This window comes from Heteronotia binoei, chromosome 8 (genome assembly GCF_032191835.1).
Source record: "Heteronotia binoei isolate CCM8104 ecotype False Entrance Well chromosome 8, APGP_CSIRO_Hbin_v1, whole genome shotgun sequence".
NCBI classification, from domain to species: Eukaryota; Metazoa; Chordata; class Lepidosauria; order Squamata; family Gekkonidae; genus Heteronotia; species Heteronotia binoei.
In genome coordinates, this window is record NC_083230.1 from 29,804,233 (window position 1) to 29,820,891 (window position 16,659).

Sequence of the window (16,659 nt, forward strand, 5' to 3'; positions counted from 1 at the left end):
AATTGTGCATAGGATTGCACTGCAAGTGTGTTAATTATATCTGGCAAGGTGTTGTTGAGTTTTGCCCTATTTTCTTTTGGTAAATAAAAAGTACTGAATAAGAGAAAACAAGTCTTCAGTAATATAACACTCCATCTTCTAATACTACATTATATATTAAAAATAAATGTTCACTTACAAGTTCCAAAATTTATAAAATAATACACAGACTGTATTGATTTTCTGCTCCCCCTCCCCCATATATTTTGCAAGGGAAAAAACCAGCTGTTAAAACCCTATATTCCCAACTACACCAAATAAATTACTGCTAAAAAGATTTTTACTGCTAAAAAGATTTTCTCATTATGTCACATGTTGTACGTAAGCAAGGACTGAGACTGTACCTCGGCTACAACTCCAATCCAAAGTTAAACATGCTTTACTTTCCAGTTGAAATTCACTGTGACTTAAAAATATTTAATTGAGTTGCTGCCTGTATTCATATGCTGTTGAATGAGATCTAGCTAGGCTTCCCAATTCCCAGGTCCCAGCGGGGGATCCCCTGGTTTTACAGGCTTCCCCCCTCCCCCAGCCAGCTGGCCGGCGGGGGAAGCTCCACCCCCACAGCCATTATGCACCTCCAGGAACGATTCCCATAGGGAATGATGGGGAATTGATCCGCGGGTGTCAGGGGCTCTGGGAAGGCTGTTTTTTGAGGTAGAGATGCCAAATTTTCTGTATAGCATCTAGTGCCTCTCCCCAAAATACCTCCCAAGTTTCAAAAGGATTTGACCAGGGGGTCCAATTCTATGAGCCCCAAAAGAAGGTGCCCCTATCCTTCATTATTTTCTATGGAAGGCATTTGAAAAGGTGTGCTGTCCCTTTAAATGTGATGGCCAGAACTCCCTTTGGAGTTCAATTATGCTTGTCACACCCTTTCTCCTGGCTCTGCCCCCAATGTCTCCTGGCTCCACCCCCAAAGTCCCCAGATATTTCTTGAATTGGACTTGGCAACCCTAGATCTAGCAATTCATAGTGTTATATTAGGGTCTAGTTTTCTCTAGACAACATGATTTAGATACAGGCTGCAGTTCCTCAAACACTTCTACAAAAGTAAATTCAATTTAATCTCAATGGAACATTCAAATAAACATTTGGACAACTGCAGCTAAAGTCAGAATGCCAACAGAAAACTGGCATATCTTTTTCCTCATAACAGCAGCAAAGTGATACAGCAAAACTGGTTCTACAAATACTTAATAAAGTGCAATAAAATAGTGCTGTATATTTTCAGAGATAAACTGGCCAGATAATACAGTACAAAGGATTACTTTATATTCCTGTAAGGAACTGGGTTTATGTATTGTACCTGTATTTTGTTTATTGCTCCAAGGGAATCATACCATGTCTGCACAGCCCAAGGAAACTGTCTAGTGACTGTCATTCGAAGAACAATGCAGAAAGAGATGGTGGTAAATATTTTTCTGAGGATAATTCCATGGATCAATGCATAAGGAAGAACAGCCAAAAACACCACAAAAAATCCAGAGAAGAAGAATGCTGAGCTATTGAAATATCTCACATAAGCAGCCTTATGAGTCAGCTTCAGTTCACTTCTGTCAAAAAAGAAAACCAATAAAAGTAGAAGTCATTATAGTCAGGGAAAAGGCAGCTGTCATCTTAAAATGACAAGCCAATTTCTATTGCCATAAAACAACATTTTCTCAGGACTGTAAAAAGCATCAGTTTTGTTCACTGCCTGCAGCAGAAAAGCTTTCCTGTATTTCCTGTTTATAGTCCACCTTTCTCACGGGGACTCAAGAAGGATTATACAGAGTGAGCCAGTAGAATCATCAAAATAGGATTTTCAAGAACCAATTCATTAGGATTTTAAAAACTTGGAACACCAGAAAGCACTGAAACATAGCATAAGTGTGCACATGACACATTAAGTGGTACAGAAATTACATTAATAGAATCTTTCTTACAATAAGGTATACACACAACAGTATAGCCCACAGTCCCTAAACATTTATCCAAGCAAATCTGTAAAACCATTTTGTAAAGTGCAACCAACACAGAAAAGTCCCTTTGAATGGTTCAGTTTTGCATAGTTTGTGGAAAGTCAGGAGAGTGAAAGCTTTCCTAACCTCTTCAGGCAAACCATTTATTATTGGTAACCTTAGTGGCTTTTACAGCTAATGTAATCCTCAACTGAAACAATTATACACATCATGATCAGTAGCATCTCATCTCTATATTTCCCTCAAACAGCCCCTTTGGGCCTTGCCACTTCTGCAGTGTGGACTTCAACAAACCGGCTGACAGTGGAACAGTAACCTTCTTTCACATCATATTGTTAAAGAAACAGAAGCCAGAAGTTAACCTTTATATCCACTCCACTGGTGTATAAATCAGAGATAATAGGATAGCCTTCAAAATGCTGTGTGTGGAAGACTGACTGTGCACAAAGACTGAGAAAGGCGTCTGAGCCCTTTGAGATAAGTGAAGCTTTTCCCATTAATGTCAAGGAATACTTCACTTGGGCCAATTAACTGTTCACTAGTCTGATTATTTTAAACATAGGAGAAGGATCCACAAAAGTATGGTGTCTAAATGTTGGACAATATTAATATGTAATGTTAATGTGTAATATAATTAATAATATTACACGTTATCCATAAGTGGAACGTATTTGTTGTCATATGGGAAGCATAGTTATTTAGCAAAACATATTTGGAAAAAAAAAAACAAGTGCTCTTTTCCCTTCCTTGCCAACACAGCATACCTGCACTGGATTAGGCATAGAGCAAAGACAATAATAAGACCATGCAATTTACAAATGACATACAAGTATGTCAGGAAAGGCCTGTGGCAAATCTTGGAACGTTTAGGATGTCCCCCAAGGTTCCTCAGCAAAAGAAAAGAAAAAAGAAAAAAGAGACAAGTATATCGTTGTATAAAACTACAAGAAGATATAACAGTATAATCACAGTCCGTGAATGATGAAAAGCCGTTCCAGTTCAACGTGATGTTTTATATATGCAGTCCCAGGACCATACTGAATTGAAACAGAGAGTTCTTTCCGCCTTACTTCCGCAGGTGCCAATGGGACTTCTCTAAAACAAGAGACAAGCTTCTGTACAGGAGGAAAGGATCCCTGAGCCTGACTTGCTATTAGAATATAAGCAGTTTCATGTCTTTGTCAAGAACTCTATCCTTTCTCATTAATGTCTCAAATAAATTTTGTTCTGATGGAACGTAGTAGACTCCAATAATAACACAGAGCATAAGCTTCGCAAGTATCCTTAGGCTAATCTTTCTTCACTTTCCCATGGATTTCTAGAACAAGCTCCATATCAGCTTATTATATGAGACAGAAAGAAATCTCCCAGAAGAGCAATAAAGCAATTGAAGTTGATTGAGTTTCAGAGTACCCTTTTCCCCAGTACAACATGGCAGCAAAAGGTTAATCATTCAGTGACTGTGCACCAGCAAGGGTGTGTTGGGAAGGGGAAATGTATCTACAGAGAACATCCTGGCCCTTATATTGTGTGGTATGGAACTGGATGAGATACTGAATGACAAATAAGACTTTGAAGAATTACAGAATGATGTTGCAGAACTCAGTGAGTGAGCAATAAAACTGCAAAAGCATACTTGACAGCTGGAGCATAATGCACATAGAATCATAGATTTGGAAGGGACCTCCAGGGTCATCTAGTCCAACCCCCTGCACAATGCAGGAAACTCACAAATACCTCCCCCTAAATTCACAAGATCCTCATTGCTGTCAGATGGCCATCTAGCCTCTGTCTAAAAACCTCCAAGAAAGAAGAGCCCACCACTTCCTGAGGAAGCCTGTTCCACTGAGGAACTGCTCTAATGATCAAGAAGTTCTTCCTAATGTTGAGCTGGAAACTCTTTTGATTTAATTTCAACCCATTGGTTCTCGTCCTACCTTTTGGGGCCACAGAAAACAATTCCACACCATCCTCTAGATGACAGCCCTTCAAGTACTTGAAGATGGTGATCATATCACCTCTCAGCCGCCTCGTCTCCAGGCTAAACATGCCCAGCTCCTTCAACCTTTCTTCATAGGACTTGGTCTCCAGACCCCTCACCATCTTCGTCATCCTCCTCCAGACACGTTCCAGCTTATCTATATCCTTCTTAAAATGTGGTGCCCGAAACTGAACACAATACTCCAGGTGAGATCTTACCAGACCAGAGCAAAGTGATACCATCACTTCACGTGAACTGGACACTAGACTTCTGTTGATACAATCCAAAATTGCATTTGCCTTTTTAGCCACCGCATCACACTGTTGACTCATGTTCAGCGTATGGTCCACTAAGACCCCTAGATCCTTTTCACACATACTACTTCTAAGACAAGTCTCCCCCATCCTGTATAAGTATTCCCTCTATTCCTTCATCCAAATCATTGATAGAGGATGGTGTGGAATTGTTTTCTGTGGCCCCAAAAGGTAGGACGAGAACCAATGGGTTGAACAAAACAGGTCCCAGGACAGATCCTTGAGGCACTCCAATTGTCACTCCTCTATAAGAGGATGAGGAAGCATTCACAAGCACTCTTTGGGTGTGATCTGTCAACCCACCTAACGGTAACAGGATCCAAACCACATTTTACCAACGTCAACAAGGATAGTATGTGGAACGTTATCAAAAGTCTTACTGAAATCAAGATGAAAAATGTCTACAGCATTCCCCTGATCCAGCAAGGTAGTCACTTTCTCAAAGAAAGAGATCAGGTTAGTCTGACATGACGTGTTCTTGAGAAACCCGTGCTGGCTCTTAGTAATCACAATATATACAATAATATGGAGTGACAATACAGTAATTAACACAAGGTGAAAATTGACAATAGGCAATAATTCAACATTGAATTCTTCTAGTCCATAGTCCAAAACAAAGACCCCGGGTTTATTTATTTCTCCACTTTCAACTTTATAATCTTCATCAGTAGTATGAGCTAGAACAAAACATATTGTACATTGATAGAGCCAATGAATTTATGATAATTAATAAAATAATATGATTTACAGTATTAATTCATATTAACAGGTTGGCCTTCAATCAAGTTTTAATTAAAAAAAATAGCCAGAGGCGCCAAAATTACATCCAAAAGCTCTTGGATGCAGTTCATCTGGCCCTGAGGACTTGGTTTCATTTAAATAAACTAGGTGTTTATGTACTACTCCTATGCTGATCCTAGGTTGCAACTCCACACCTCATTATATTTTTTGTTTTTGCCAAGTTGAGCACTGTTTCCCTCAGAGGAAAAGACTTAGAAAAGCAGGGATTGAGCAGTTCCGCCCTCTCTTCATTACCTGTTACAGTTTCACTTTCCTGCCCTCACAATGGGCCTACCATGTCCTTGCTCTTTCTTTTACTCTGAACATGAATCCTTTTTCTTGTTGTTTTTAGCATCTTTGGCCAGCCTAAGCTCATACTGAGCTTTAGCTTTCCTAACTTTTTCTCTACAAGCACTGGTGATTTTTTTATATTCATCCTTGGTTATAAAGCCCTCCTTCCAATTCCTAAAGAAGACTTTTTTATTTCTCAAGTCTTTAAAAAGCCATTTATGAAGCCTCATTGGCTTCTTTTGTTTGGTGTAGTGGTTAAGTGTGCAGACTCTTATCTGGGAGAACTAGATTTGATTCCCTACTCCTCCACTTGCACCTTCTGGAATAGCCTTGGGTCAGTCATAGCTTTCGTAGAATCATAGAGTTGGAAGAAACCCCCAGGGTCATCTAGTCCAACCCTAGGAGTTGTCCTTGAAAGGGCAGCTGCTGAAAGAGCTCTCTCAGCCCCACCTACCTCACAGGGTGTCTGTTGTGGGGTGGGGAGGGGAGGGGAGGTAAAGGAGATTGTGACCGCTCTGAGTCTCTGAGATTCAGAGTATAGGGTAGGATATAAATCCAATATCTTCTTCTTCTTCCATTTTTTCTTCTCATAGGAATTGTCTGTGATTGCGCTTTCAGTATTTCACTTTTAAGAAACTCCCACTCCTCTTGAACCCCCTTCTTCCTGAGTATTTCTGACCATGGCATTTTACCCAGCATAGTTCTAAGTTTGTCAAAGTTTGCCTTTCTGAAGTTCAGCCTATAAGTCTGACTATGTATAGCTTTTCCCTTTGACTGTAAATTCCAAAATTACATGGTCACTACTTTGTTGGTGAGAATCAAGTCCACGATAGAATATCCCCTTGTTTCCTTCTCCACTTTCTGGGAAAGGAAGTTGTCAGCAAGACAAGTCAGGAATTTATTTGACCTTTCATTTTTAGCAGAATTGGATATCCAATAGATGTCCAGGTAGCCGAAATCTCCCATGACTGCTGTGGAAGAACTGATGAGAACACAACTTGTACTCCCAGCTCCTTCACCTTCTGACCCAGAGCCACATAGTCTTTTCTAATATATTCAGGGCTGTGACAGGCAGTATAATTTGTTCCCACGTGGATCAGCAAGAAAGGATAATAATCCATGGGCTTGATAATTCTTTCTGTCACATCCTGGATGCATGACCCTGGCAGACAGCAGACTTCATGGGACAACAAGTCCAGGTGGCACACTTTGAGCTCCATCCCTCTGAGCAAGGAGTCTCCAATTACCACCATCCTCCTCTTCCTATATTGGGGAGCGGAAGCTCTGGCTTCTTATCCACAGGATCCTGAGAAACTTTCTTCAAGCTTCACGGAGGCTTGGGAAGCAGCTCTTGTTCCAGTGGTTCAGAATCAGTTTCTGTGAGGAGATCTTGGAACCTATTGCTGAACAGCAGAGGCTCAGAACATCTCCTGGTTTTCCTGCTCCTTCAGGTTACATTTTTCCACAAATTCTCCTCCTGTGTTGGGTTCTCTTCCAATTGCTGAGATACTGCTTCCTCTTCCTCCTGTTGTCCTTTCAAGAGCGCCTCATGGGTGATGTCAAGAAAATCCTCACCTTCCTTTATACACTGCAGTGTGGGCAATTGTGCCTCCAGTCCCCATATCTTCTCCTCCAGCAGGGTTACTAACTTACACTTGCTGCAAGTGTAATTGCTGCTACTCTCAGGTAGAAATACAAACATCCCACAGACTTTACACGTCACTGCCTCAGCTCCTTCACCAGCCATGCTGCTGCAATCCATTTCAAAATTCTCTTTATCTTGACTTCCCTCACCAGCAGTTCGGTCCCAGCTCTAAGCACCTTCCTCTAATGCAGCTGAGCCACTTCATGTGTGGGAGAGGAAAACAACTCAAACTTGTTACCAGTTCACAGCTCACTAGTGTCAATTAAATGTATAATAAGTTTATATTTTATATAGAGAAATGTTACAAGGAATATACACAAAAGGCTGAGATCCAAATCAGCAATTCCTTGTCAGTATTAGTTACATTAATGAAGAATGGTTGGATGTAATTGTACAGGTGCTTTTCTGCAAGTTATCTAAAATCACTGATAGAACAAGCCTAAGCAGAGTTGTATATTCTAATTCATTTGAAGTCTTACAATGGTTCAACTTTGCTTAGGATCACATTGCCAGACTTGCTTTCAATTAAACATGCTTAGAATCAGGGTACCTGTCATGAGCCCTGACGAGGGGGAGCTGGAAGGGTTAACAGACCTGGAAGAGTTGCCAGCCAGTTCCTCTGCTGAACAACCAGCTGTTGGCCCATCAATCAGTACTCATCTTAGAAAGAAATTACTAACAGGTGAGCCTGACATCACAAATAATGAGTCTAACATAGTTTCTCACAGTACAAAATATAATTAACATGCTGAAGAATTCATTAATGATACTTCAGTAATGGGTGGACATAGTTATAAGGTACCATGAGTATGAAACCACGTCTATAACAAAAACGAAACTGGAAGAAGTTAAATGAGTGTCCTGTCGCCCTTTTTCCTATAATCTGAAGCAACTGCTACACTGATGGGAAAATTAGTGAAACTAGATATGATACTTCATCTTACTCCTGGTCTATCATACTAATAGGGTTGCCAAGTTCAATTCAAGAAATGTCTGGGGGCTTTGGGGGTGGAGCCATGAGGCACTGGGGTGGAGCCAGGAGCAAAACTGACAAGCATCACTGAATTCCAAAGGGAGTTCTGGCCATCACATTTAAAGGGACCGCACACTTTTTAAATGCCTTCCCTCCACTGGAAATAATGAAGGACAGGGTTCTTTTGGGGCTCACAGAATTGAACCCCCGGTCCAATCCTTTTGAAACTTGGAGGGTATTTTGGGGGAAAGGCACTGGATGCTATGCTGGAAATGTGATGCCTCTACCTCAAAAAACAGCTCCCCCAGAGTCCCATGTACCCACAGATCAGTTCTCCATTATAACTTATGGTAATTGGTCTCCATAGGGAATAACAGAGTGCCCAGCAGACATTTCCCTCCCCCATCCCTGCTTTCTGATGACCTGATGTGGGGGGAGGGCCTCCAAACTGGGGGATCCCCTGCCCCAACCTGGGGATTGGCAACCCTACATACTAATTGTATTAGGGTCTTTAAAATTATGTTTCCAAGGAATACAGAAATGCTGGCTGAATTTCCTTTGCTATATAATTTTCTATGGGTAAAATCCAACACTTCTGTGTTCCAGAAATTCTCACACAAATGTGGCTCTTCAGGCTACTTAAAATACTAGTAAAACATGAACCATAAACATAGATAGTATGTTTCTTTGTGACATATATGGAATCGCAACTAAATTATATCTGGAATGTTGTCAGAGTGGATACTATTTGCTACTTCTGTTTATCACTTATACACTACCCGAGCACAAAGCCAACAAGCTACATTTCTTAAAAGCAAAGTGACACACCCACTATCATAATCCATTCTGTATACTAAACAAGATAATACTTATTTTAAAAAAACATACAGTAACCGTAAGTATATAAGGAAATAAATGGTAAAACACTCGTAACGTTATATAGGCTTTATTTTGGTTTTGCTTTTATCTAGAGAATAGATTCCAGAGGGTGGTGCTATACAGCAGTGACTCCCAACCTTTTTGGCACCAGGGACCAGTTTCATGGAAGGTAATTTTTCCAGGGACCGGTGAGAGGGAGGTGGCGCTAGGGTTTTTGCTTCTCCAGGCTCTCCCCTGCTCACACCCTGTCCCTGCCCCCCATGGAAGTCTTTAAATGAGGGGGAAGACTGGGACTGTTTCTGCCACTTCCCCACTAGGTGGCCAGGTGGCAGAAGGCCAGTCTGCCTTCCCCTCCCATTTAAAGACCCCGCCAATCAGCTGATTGGCAGAGGTCTATAAATGAGGGGTAAGCTAAGGACACAGCAGCACTGCCCCTTCCATGGGCCTGGGACCCAGGTGGATGAAAGAGGTGGTGTGGCCTCACTCCAAGGCAGGGGAGGCAGCTTTGGAGTGAGGCCATGCTGCCTCTTTCGTGCACCCTGTTCCTGGGTGGGGGTGTGGGACAGCGCCTCTGCCTCACCCCGCGACCTGGTTGCTAGCAGGCCACAGACTAGTACCAGTCCACGGCCCAGTGGTTGGGGGACCCCTGCTATAGAGTACTACAGGACTTTATTATTTAATCTGAGAGCTACATAAAATTATTAAAAGAGGTCATCCAGAGTTCTGGGCTGAGATCCCATTAATATAGTAATTGCTACCAACTTCCTTATGGAGGATGGGTCCACCAGTAGCTACTAGCCATGGTGACTAGGGGGAACCTCCACATTCCAAGAAAGTAAGTGTCTGAATACCAGTACCAGGAGGCGACTCAGGGACAGGGCTTGGTCTGTGTGCCTTGTTTGCTGGCCATTCAGGACAACTGGTTAAGAACATAAGAGAAGCCATGTTGGATCAGGCCAATGGCCCATCCAGTCCAACCCTCTGTGTCACACAGTGGCCAAATACACACATACACACACACACACACACACACACAACTGTGGCTAATAACCACTGATGGACCTCTGCTCCATATTTTTATCTAATCCCCTCTTGAAGCTGTCTATGCTTGTAGCCGCCACCACCTCCTATGGCAGTGAATTCCACATGTTAATCACCCTTTGGGTGAAGAAGTACTTCCTTCTATCCGTTTTAACCTGACTGCTCAGCAATTTTGGCCACTGTTCGATGGACCACTGCTCTATTTGACTCAGGCAGGATATATGTTATGCTCTGAAGTCTTTGTCCTTTTTAATGGGAACAGGTGAGATGTGCTATACAAGCATATGGAAATGCTGAGGCTAATAATTGTAGGCTCAACCCATGTAAGACTGAGGTTCCACTAGTGAAGTTTGTCTAACTAACTAGGAAAATGGTATTCACTCTGTGCTAGATGGGGTTGCATTTTCCTTAAAGAAACATGCTCTCAGTTTGTTTTAAGTCTGACTTTGATTAGGGATGCTGAATGGCAATAAGCACCGTTGGCAATAAGTAAGTATCTTTCACCAACTTCTGTTGGTGAGCAAGCCGTGTGACCCTTCTTGGAAACAGATTACCTCCCCAAAATTATCTTGGTTTTGATAACAACGAGCAGGCCTCAGATTCAGTGGGAGCTCAAGGAGCTCAGCTTCTGAACCTTTCTGAGAATTCCACCTCCTCCTTCTGAGAGTTCCACTTCCTTGTCCATTGAATAGTAGGTGCAGCTGCATAACAATCCCTGGATGAGCTCCACCACCCTTTTTGTCTACAAAAAAATCCCTGACAACCAGGTTAAAATACTATATGTCTCAGATGAGATGCTGCTTTGAGAAGTATTTGGAAACTTCAGCTAATCCATTATATGGCAACTATATATTAATAGGGAGCCATAATAATAAACATATTTTTCCTGTACTGAAAGATCTGTACTATGTTCCAGTTTCTTTTCAGATGCAGTTCAATATCTTGATTTCATGCCTGGGCTATCTGAAAGAACTGCCCTTTCACTTACATCATTATCTGAGGCTATGCTTGCCCCTGCTTATGGAGGTTTCTTAAGTGCCAGCATGGAGCAGCACTTTTTCTGTAGTGTTAACTACCTTTGGACCACTTTCCTGAAGATGTTTACTTTCCTGGAGATGTTTACTATTCTTTTGTCATTTAGGCATGAAGTGAAGTGACCACAATTTTAATTTCTCAGGCTTTTACTTAAACTACTCTATGACTTTTTCTTTCTGTAGCTTTTGATGCTGCTTCTGATCTTGTTTTGTCTGTTTTTATTAATTCTTATGGTTTTCTTATAATGACTGGTTTTAAACTGAGAACATTCCATTTACTTGTTTTCTAAGGAACAATGAGTGGTGAAATGGTTAGCATGATGGTTATAGCTTTTCCAGATCTGGGACCAATTCAGCTGTGAGCACGACATTAGAGTCAAGTGGCAGGAAGGGGGAGTCAGAATTATGACCTCGCTGGTGTCAAGGCCAAGACCATGACCAGCAGACTGAGAAACCTGGGGACAAAAAACTGCCAAGCACTAGGAGGTCTACTATTGCAAGGAACAAGCCAAGAAAGAGATGCATGGAGGAATCTCTCCACTGCTGAGTGATAGTGTCTCATTGACCTACAGAGAGACTGACTGATTAATGTAACCTTCAAATAAACCAACAGCATAGAGATTAGCTGCAAAATCTTGAGGAAACAAATATGTATGCTCACTGTCGCAGATTTTCAATCATGTTTTCCATTGCATTCTCCCAACAATAGGCTTTGACAGACTGTATATTCTCAATCATCTCTGATGTGATCACAAGTCTCTCGTTGATCTTTCCTGCTCTCTGATCTCTGCAAAACAAAGAATCCCAGTTATGTTCAGCACTTATCCCATTGGAATAACACTAAGCACAGCACTACCCAAGAATGCCACACTGCCAATAAGAGTGGTCTAATTAAAGCACAAAAAATAGCAGGTAATACAGAGGGTATCCTAATTGGAAATAGCACTATGATCCTAAACACCTGCAAGCCAGCAGTTGAACAGGACCTCCCTCATACATTACTAATGATCTGTTCAAATACCCTTGTTGTTCCAACATCACAATTTATGTAGTTGCATTGACACTATAGTATCTCCAAAACTCTTAAGGTATGATCCAGTGAAGACAAAGCACATTCCCATAATTTTCTAGAAGAACTGTATGTGATAGGTAAGTGATAGGGCACATTGTGAAGACAGAGCACTTAAATATTAGTGGTGAAAGAAATTTTGAGTCCAGCGGTACCTTTAAGACCAATAAAAGTTTATTCAAGGTGTGATCTTTTGTGTTTAAGCACACTTCCTCAGATACATAGAAATGTAAGTTATATGAGAAAGTGTGTGTGTGTAAACAAGAGCTCATGCCCTGCCCTTGAATAAACTTTTTGTTGGTCTTAAAGGTGCCACAGGACTCAACATTTGTTCTGCTGCTTCAGACCGACACGGCTGCCCACCTGGATCAAACATTAGTGGTGTTACAGTATATTCAGTTTTACTCCTCGTTCTGATAGAATCCGGATCTAATATGGGAGTGATGAAGCCTCTAATACTAATGATACATCAGTATATAAAGTTCAGTTGCTAAGAAAACTGAATACTTTGCAGTCCTGATTTCTGCATGAGAAGAAAACGTTGTAAAATTCACTGGAACTGAAATTAGCATTAAAAGTCCCAAAGTGAAAAAGACCAAGGGAAAAAACTGTATATTATACTTAATGACAGAAGGAACTATGCATTATTGGCAAGAATGGACAGGGATGATTGGGGTGAATAAGGGCAGCTGGTTAGAAAGTTAAGAGAAGAAAGAGATATCTAGTTCTTGAATTCTTCCTGTTGTGTTCTGGAATCCATAACTACACAAGAAGGGTCAAAACTTGGAGGAGGTGAAGGTTTTAAGGGCACCCTGAGTTTAACTAACAAGCCAAATATTTGCTTTCACATTTCTGTATATAATGATAAACATAAATTATTAGCTTGCAGATAAACTAGGAAGATTACACTTGGCATGCTTTCTTTCCTTCTTAGAAATCACAGAAATCCAAATCTGCAAGTGCAAACATTTCATTTTCCTAGGGGAAAACAGTTGCTTCCCCCAATTTTTGAACATTTTTGTTGTTCAGCAGACCTTTGTAAAACTTTATATTTGAGGCGTTTCAGTTTTTTAATTCTACCTGGATGCCTCAGAAGTCACTGTTCACTGGCTCAAAGAAAGCTAACGGACATTTGCCTTGTCCTTCACAGAATTCTTTCCATCACTGGACAACCTGGTTGCAGCCAAGGGAAAACTGGGACAGTGAAACCATCTCCATTAGCCTAGATGAAACAGACTACCAATCAGCTCTTAGAATAATAGAATCATAGAGTTGGAAGGGACCTCGAGGGTCATCTAGTCCAATCCCCTGCACAATGCAGGAAACCCACAAATACCTCCCCCTAAATTCACAGGATCTTCATTGCTGTCAGATGGCCATCTAAAAGGTAAAGGTAGTCCCCTGTGCAAGCACCAGTCGTTTTCAACTCCAGGGTGACGTTGCTTTCACAACATTTTCACGGCAGACTTTCTACAGGGTGGTTTGCCATTGCCTTCCCCAGTCATCTACACTTTCCCCCCAGCAAGCTGGGTACTCATTTTACTGACCTCGGAAGGATGGAAAGCTGAGTCAATCTGGAGCCAGCTACCTGAACCAGCTTCCACTGGGATCGAACTCAGGTTGTGAGCAGAGGGCTCCGACTGCAGTACTGCAGCTTTACCACTCTGCGCCACGGGGCAGCCTCTTCTAGCCTCTGTTTTAAAATCTCCAAGGAAGGAGAGCCCACCACCTCCCAAGGAAGTCTGTTCCACTAAGGAACCGCTCTAACGGTCAGGAAGTTCTTCCTAACGTTGAGCTGGAAACTCTTTTGGTTTAATTTCAACCCACTGGTCCTGGTCCTACCTTCTGGGGCCACGGAAAACAATTCCACACCATCCTCTAGATGAAAGCCCTTCAAGTACTTGAAGATGGTGATCATATCACCTCTCAGCTGCCTCCTCTCCAGGCTAAACATGCCCAGCTCCTTCAACTTTTTTTCATAGGACTTCGTCTCCAGACCCCTCACCATCTTCGTCGCCCTCCTCTGAACCCGTTCCAGCTTGTCTATATCCTTCTTAAAATGTGGTGCCCGAAACTGAACACAATACTCCAAGTGAGGTCTTACCAGACCAGAGTAAAGCGATACCATCACTTCACGTGAACTGGACACTATACTTCTGTCGATACAGTCCAAAATTGCATTTGCCTTTTTAGCCACCGCATCATACTATTGACTCATGTTCAGTGTATGGTCCCCTAAGACTCCTAGATCCTTTTCACGCATAAGACAAGTCTCCCCCATCCTATAACCATGGGTTGGATTTTTCCTACCTAAATGCAGAACTTTACATTTATCCCTGTTAAAATTCATTTTAGCCCAGTTTTTCAGCCTGTCAAGGTCATCCTGTATCCTATTTCTGTCTTCTACTGCATTTGCAACCCCACCCAACCTCTTCCCTTTTCTGAAATGGCCATTCCAGATATTGTAGCATATCTCTCTTCTATCAGTCCTTTTCAGAGGTTACAAGTGTTAACAGTGACAGATATTACAGAACCAAGAGCCTACCAACTGTGTGCTATGGGAGCATATATCATGTGTGAGAACAGGGCAACAGACTTTTTTTTTTTCCTGTATACATACTAACTTGTAATGTGTGAATATGAACTGTGAAAAAACATCTACTGAAGCTGTATGTGCAGGGTAAATAAGTGTGTTCCTTCTGTTCACACAACATGGCAGTGCATGCTCTTATTCTGCACAGCTGGAAGGCTCCTTGAACATGTTATTGTAATGTCTGAAGAAGTCTTTTGTGTCTATTCGATTACATTCTTTTATTTTATGTGGCAAGCACCTTGAGTTAATTGGCAAGATGGCGATATATAAAAGTAGTAAATTTCACTGACTATGAAGATTCGGGATTATCCAGAAATTGGAGGTATGCATATTTTCAAACCTAGGTAACTTCCCTAAACTACATTCAAAACTTGAGTTTGCAGAAAGATTTAATATTTGCCAAGAGTTCAAGAATGAAAAAAAATTCTGAAGATTAAATACAGTAATAACTACTCTGGACTTGACGGTCCAAAGAAACTACAATACATGGCTGCACAATCGAATAATGGGTTCTGCTTGCAGTCTATAGCTTGTATTTTCAGGCAATATGAAAGTCCCATTTTATACTAGATTGTTAACCCTCTTTACCCAGAATCAAAAAGCATGGCAGAAATCTTAATATCTACAAGAAATACCAATTTTGTCACCTGTATTTCATCATCATTCGTCCTAGCCAGGCTTGGAAAAGGGCAACGAGGATCAGAAAGCCAAGTCCACAAAATGCTGATGCCTCCAGCATTTCCCAGAGGAGTCCCAGCAACAGCACAACTTGTAAAGGTGCAATCCACACAAAATGAGCCAAGGCTAAACCCTGAAAAAAAACCCCACAGTGACTGAATATTGAAGCTGTGCTCAGAAAACAACATGAAAGCATATGACTCCTTGGGGGAGCTCTACAAACAGCAGAACAATTTTTCCCAGGTGTTTTATGCAGGGCCATATCCCACTGGTGGGGCAGATGGGGCTCTGCCCCCTTTAAAAAATGTATTTATTTATTTTGTTCGATTTATATCCCACCCTCCCTGCCAGAGCAGGCAGCACTCTGAATGGGAGCATCCCTTCATGTCATCCCAGAAGCATTCCGTTTGCCTGTTGGGGGGGCCCCAGTGATGGAAGATGAAGTGAGCTCTCATTTCCTCCTGCTGCACACCTCCTCTTCTGCAGCTTCCCAGGCAGCTGGCAGCTCAGGGGGTGGAACTTGGAAAGCACTGTGAAATCCTCACCTCAACTGCCTGGCTTGCCTTCCCTCTTCAGTCTGCAGGGGGAAAGCTCAGGGGTAGGGTTGCCAAGTCCAATTCAAGAAATATCTGGGGACTTTGGGGGTGGAGCCAGGAGACTTTGGGGGTGGAGCCAGGAGACATTGGGGGCAAAGCCAGGAACAAGGGTGTGACAAGCATAATTGAACTCCAAGGGAGTTCTGGCCGTCTCATTTAAAGGGACAGCACACCTTTTTAAATGTCTTCCTTCCATTGGAAATAATGAAGGATAGGGGCACCTTCTTTTGGGGCTCATAGAATTGGACCCCCTGGTCCAATCGTTTTGAAACTTGGGGGGCACTTTAGGGAGTAACATTAGATACTATATTGAAAATTTGGTGCCTCTATCTCAAAAAACAGCTCCCCCAGAGCCCCTGAAACCTCCAGATCAATTCCCCATTATACCCTATGAGAATCGATCTTCACATAGGGAATAATGAAGTGCTCAGCAGACGTTTCCCTCCCCCCCCCCCCCCCCGCTCATTTCTGGTGACTCTGAAGCAACGGATTGGCGTCTCTACTCACGAGTTGCTGCCAACTTCTTCAAAGTAACACAGACACGCTATCCCAAGAGGAAGCCTTTCAATCGGAGACTGAAGCCTTCAAAAGCACATGGTCCTGTGGGGGGTGGGGCTTCCCCCCGCTGGCCAGCTGACTGGGGGCGGGAAGGAGTCTGGGAAAGCAGAAGAACCCCTGCTGGGACCTGGGGATTGGCAAGCCTACTCAGGGGGGTGAGGAGGGAGAGGTTACCATGCCACTGCCTCTTCTGCTTGTGGGGCCAGCAGCAAGGAAGTGGGCAA

General features: G+C 42.3%; 1 protein-coding gene across 1 annotated transcript in view; it reads right to left on the bottom strand.

Moving 5' to 3' along the window:
* CFTR (CF transmembrane conductance regulator) overlaps window positions 1–16,659 on the bottom strand; it is a 138,877-nt gene that overhangs the window by 84,134 nt on the left and 38,084 nt on the right. Inside the window, exons 6-8 of the mRNA XM_060244846.1 lie at window positions 15,251–15,414; window positions 11,603–11,728; window positions 1,349–1,595 (exon numbers count right to left, since the gene is read on the bottom strand). Coding sequence (XP_060100829.1) covers window positions 1,349–1,595; window positions 11,603–11,728; window positions 15,251–15,414 — 537 coding nt within the window. The remainder of the gene's footprint in view (window positions 1–1,348; window positions 1,596–11,602; window positions 11,729–15,250; window positions 15,415–16,659) is intronic.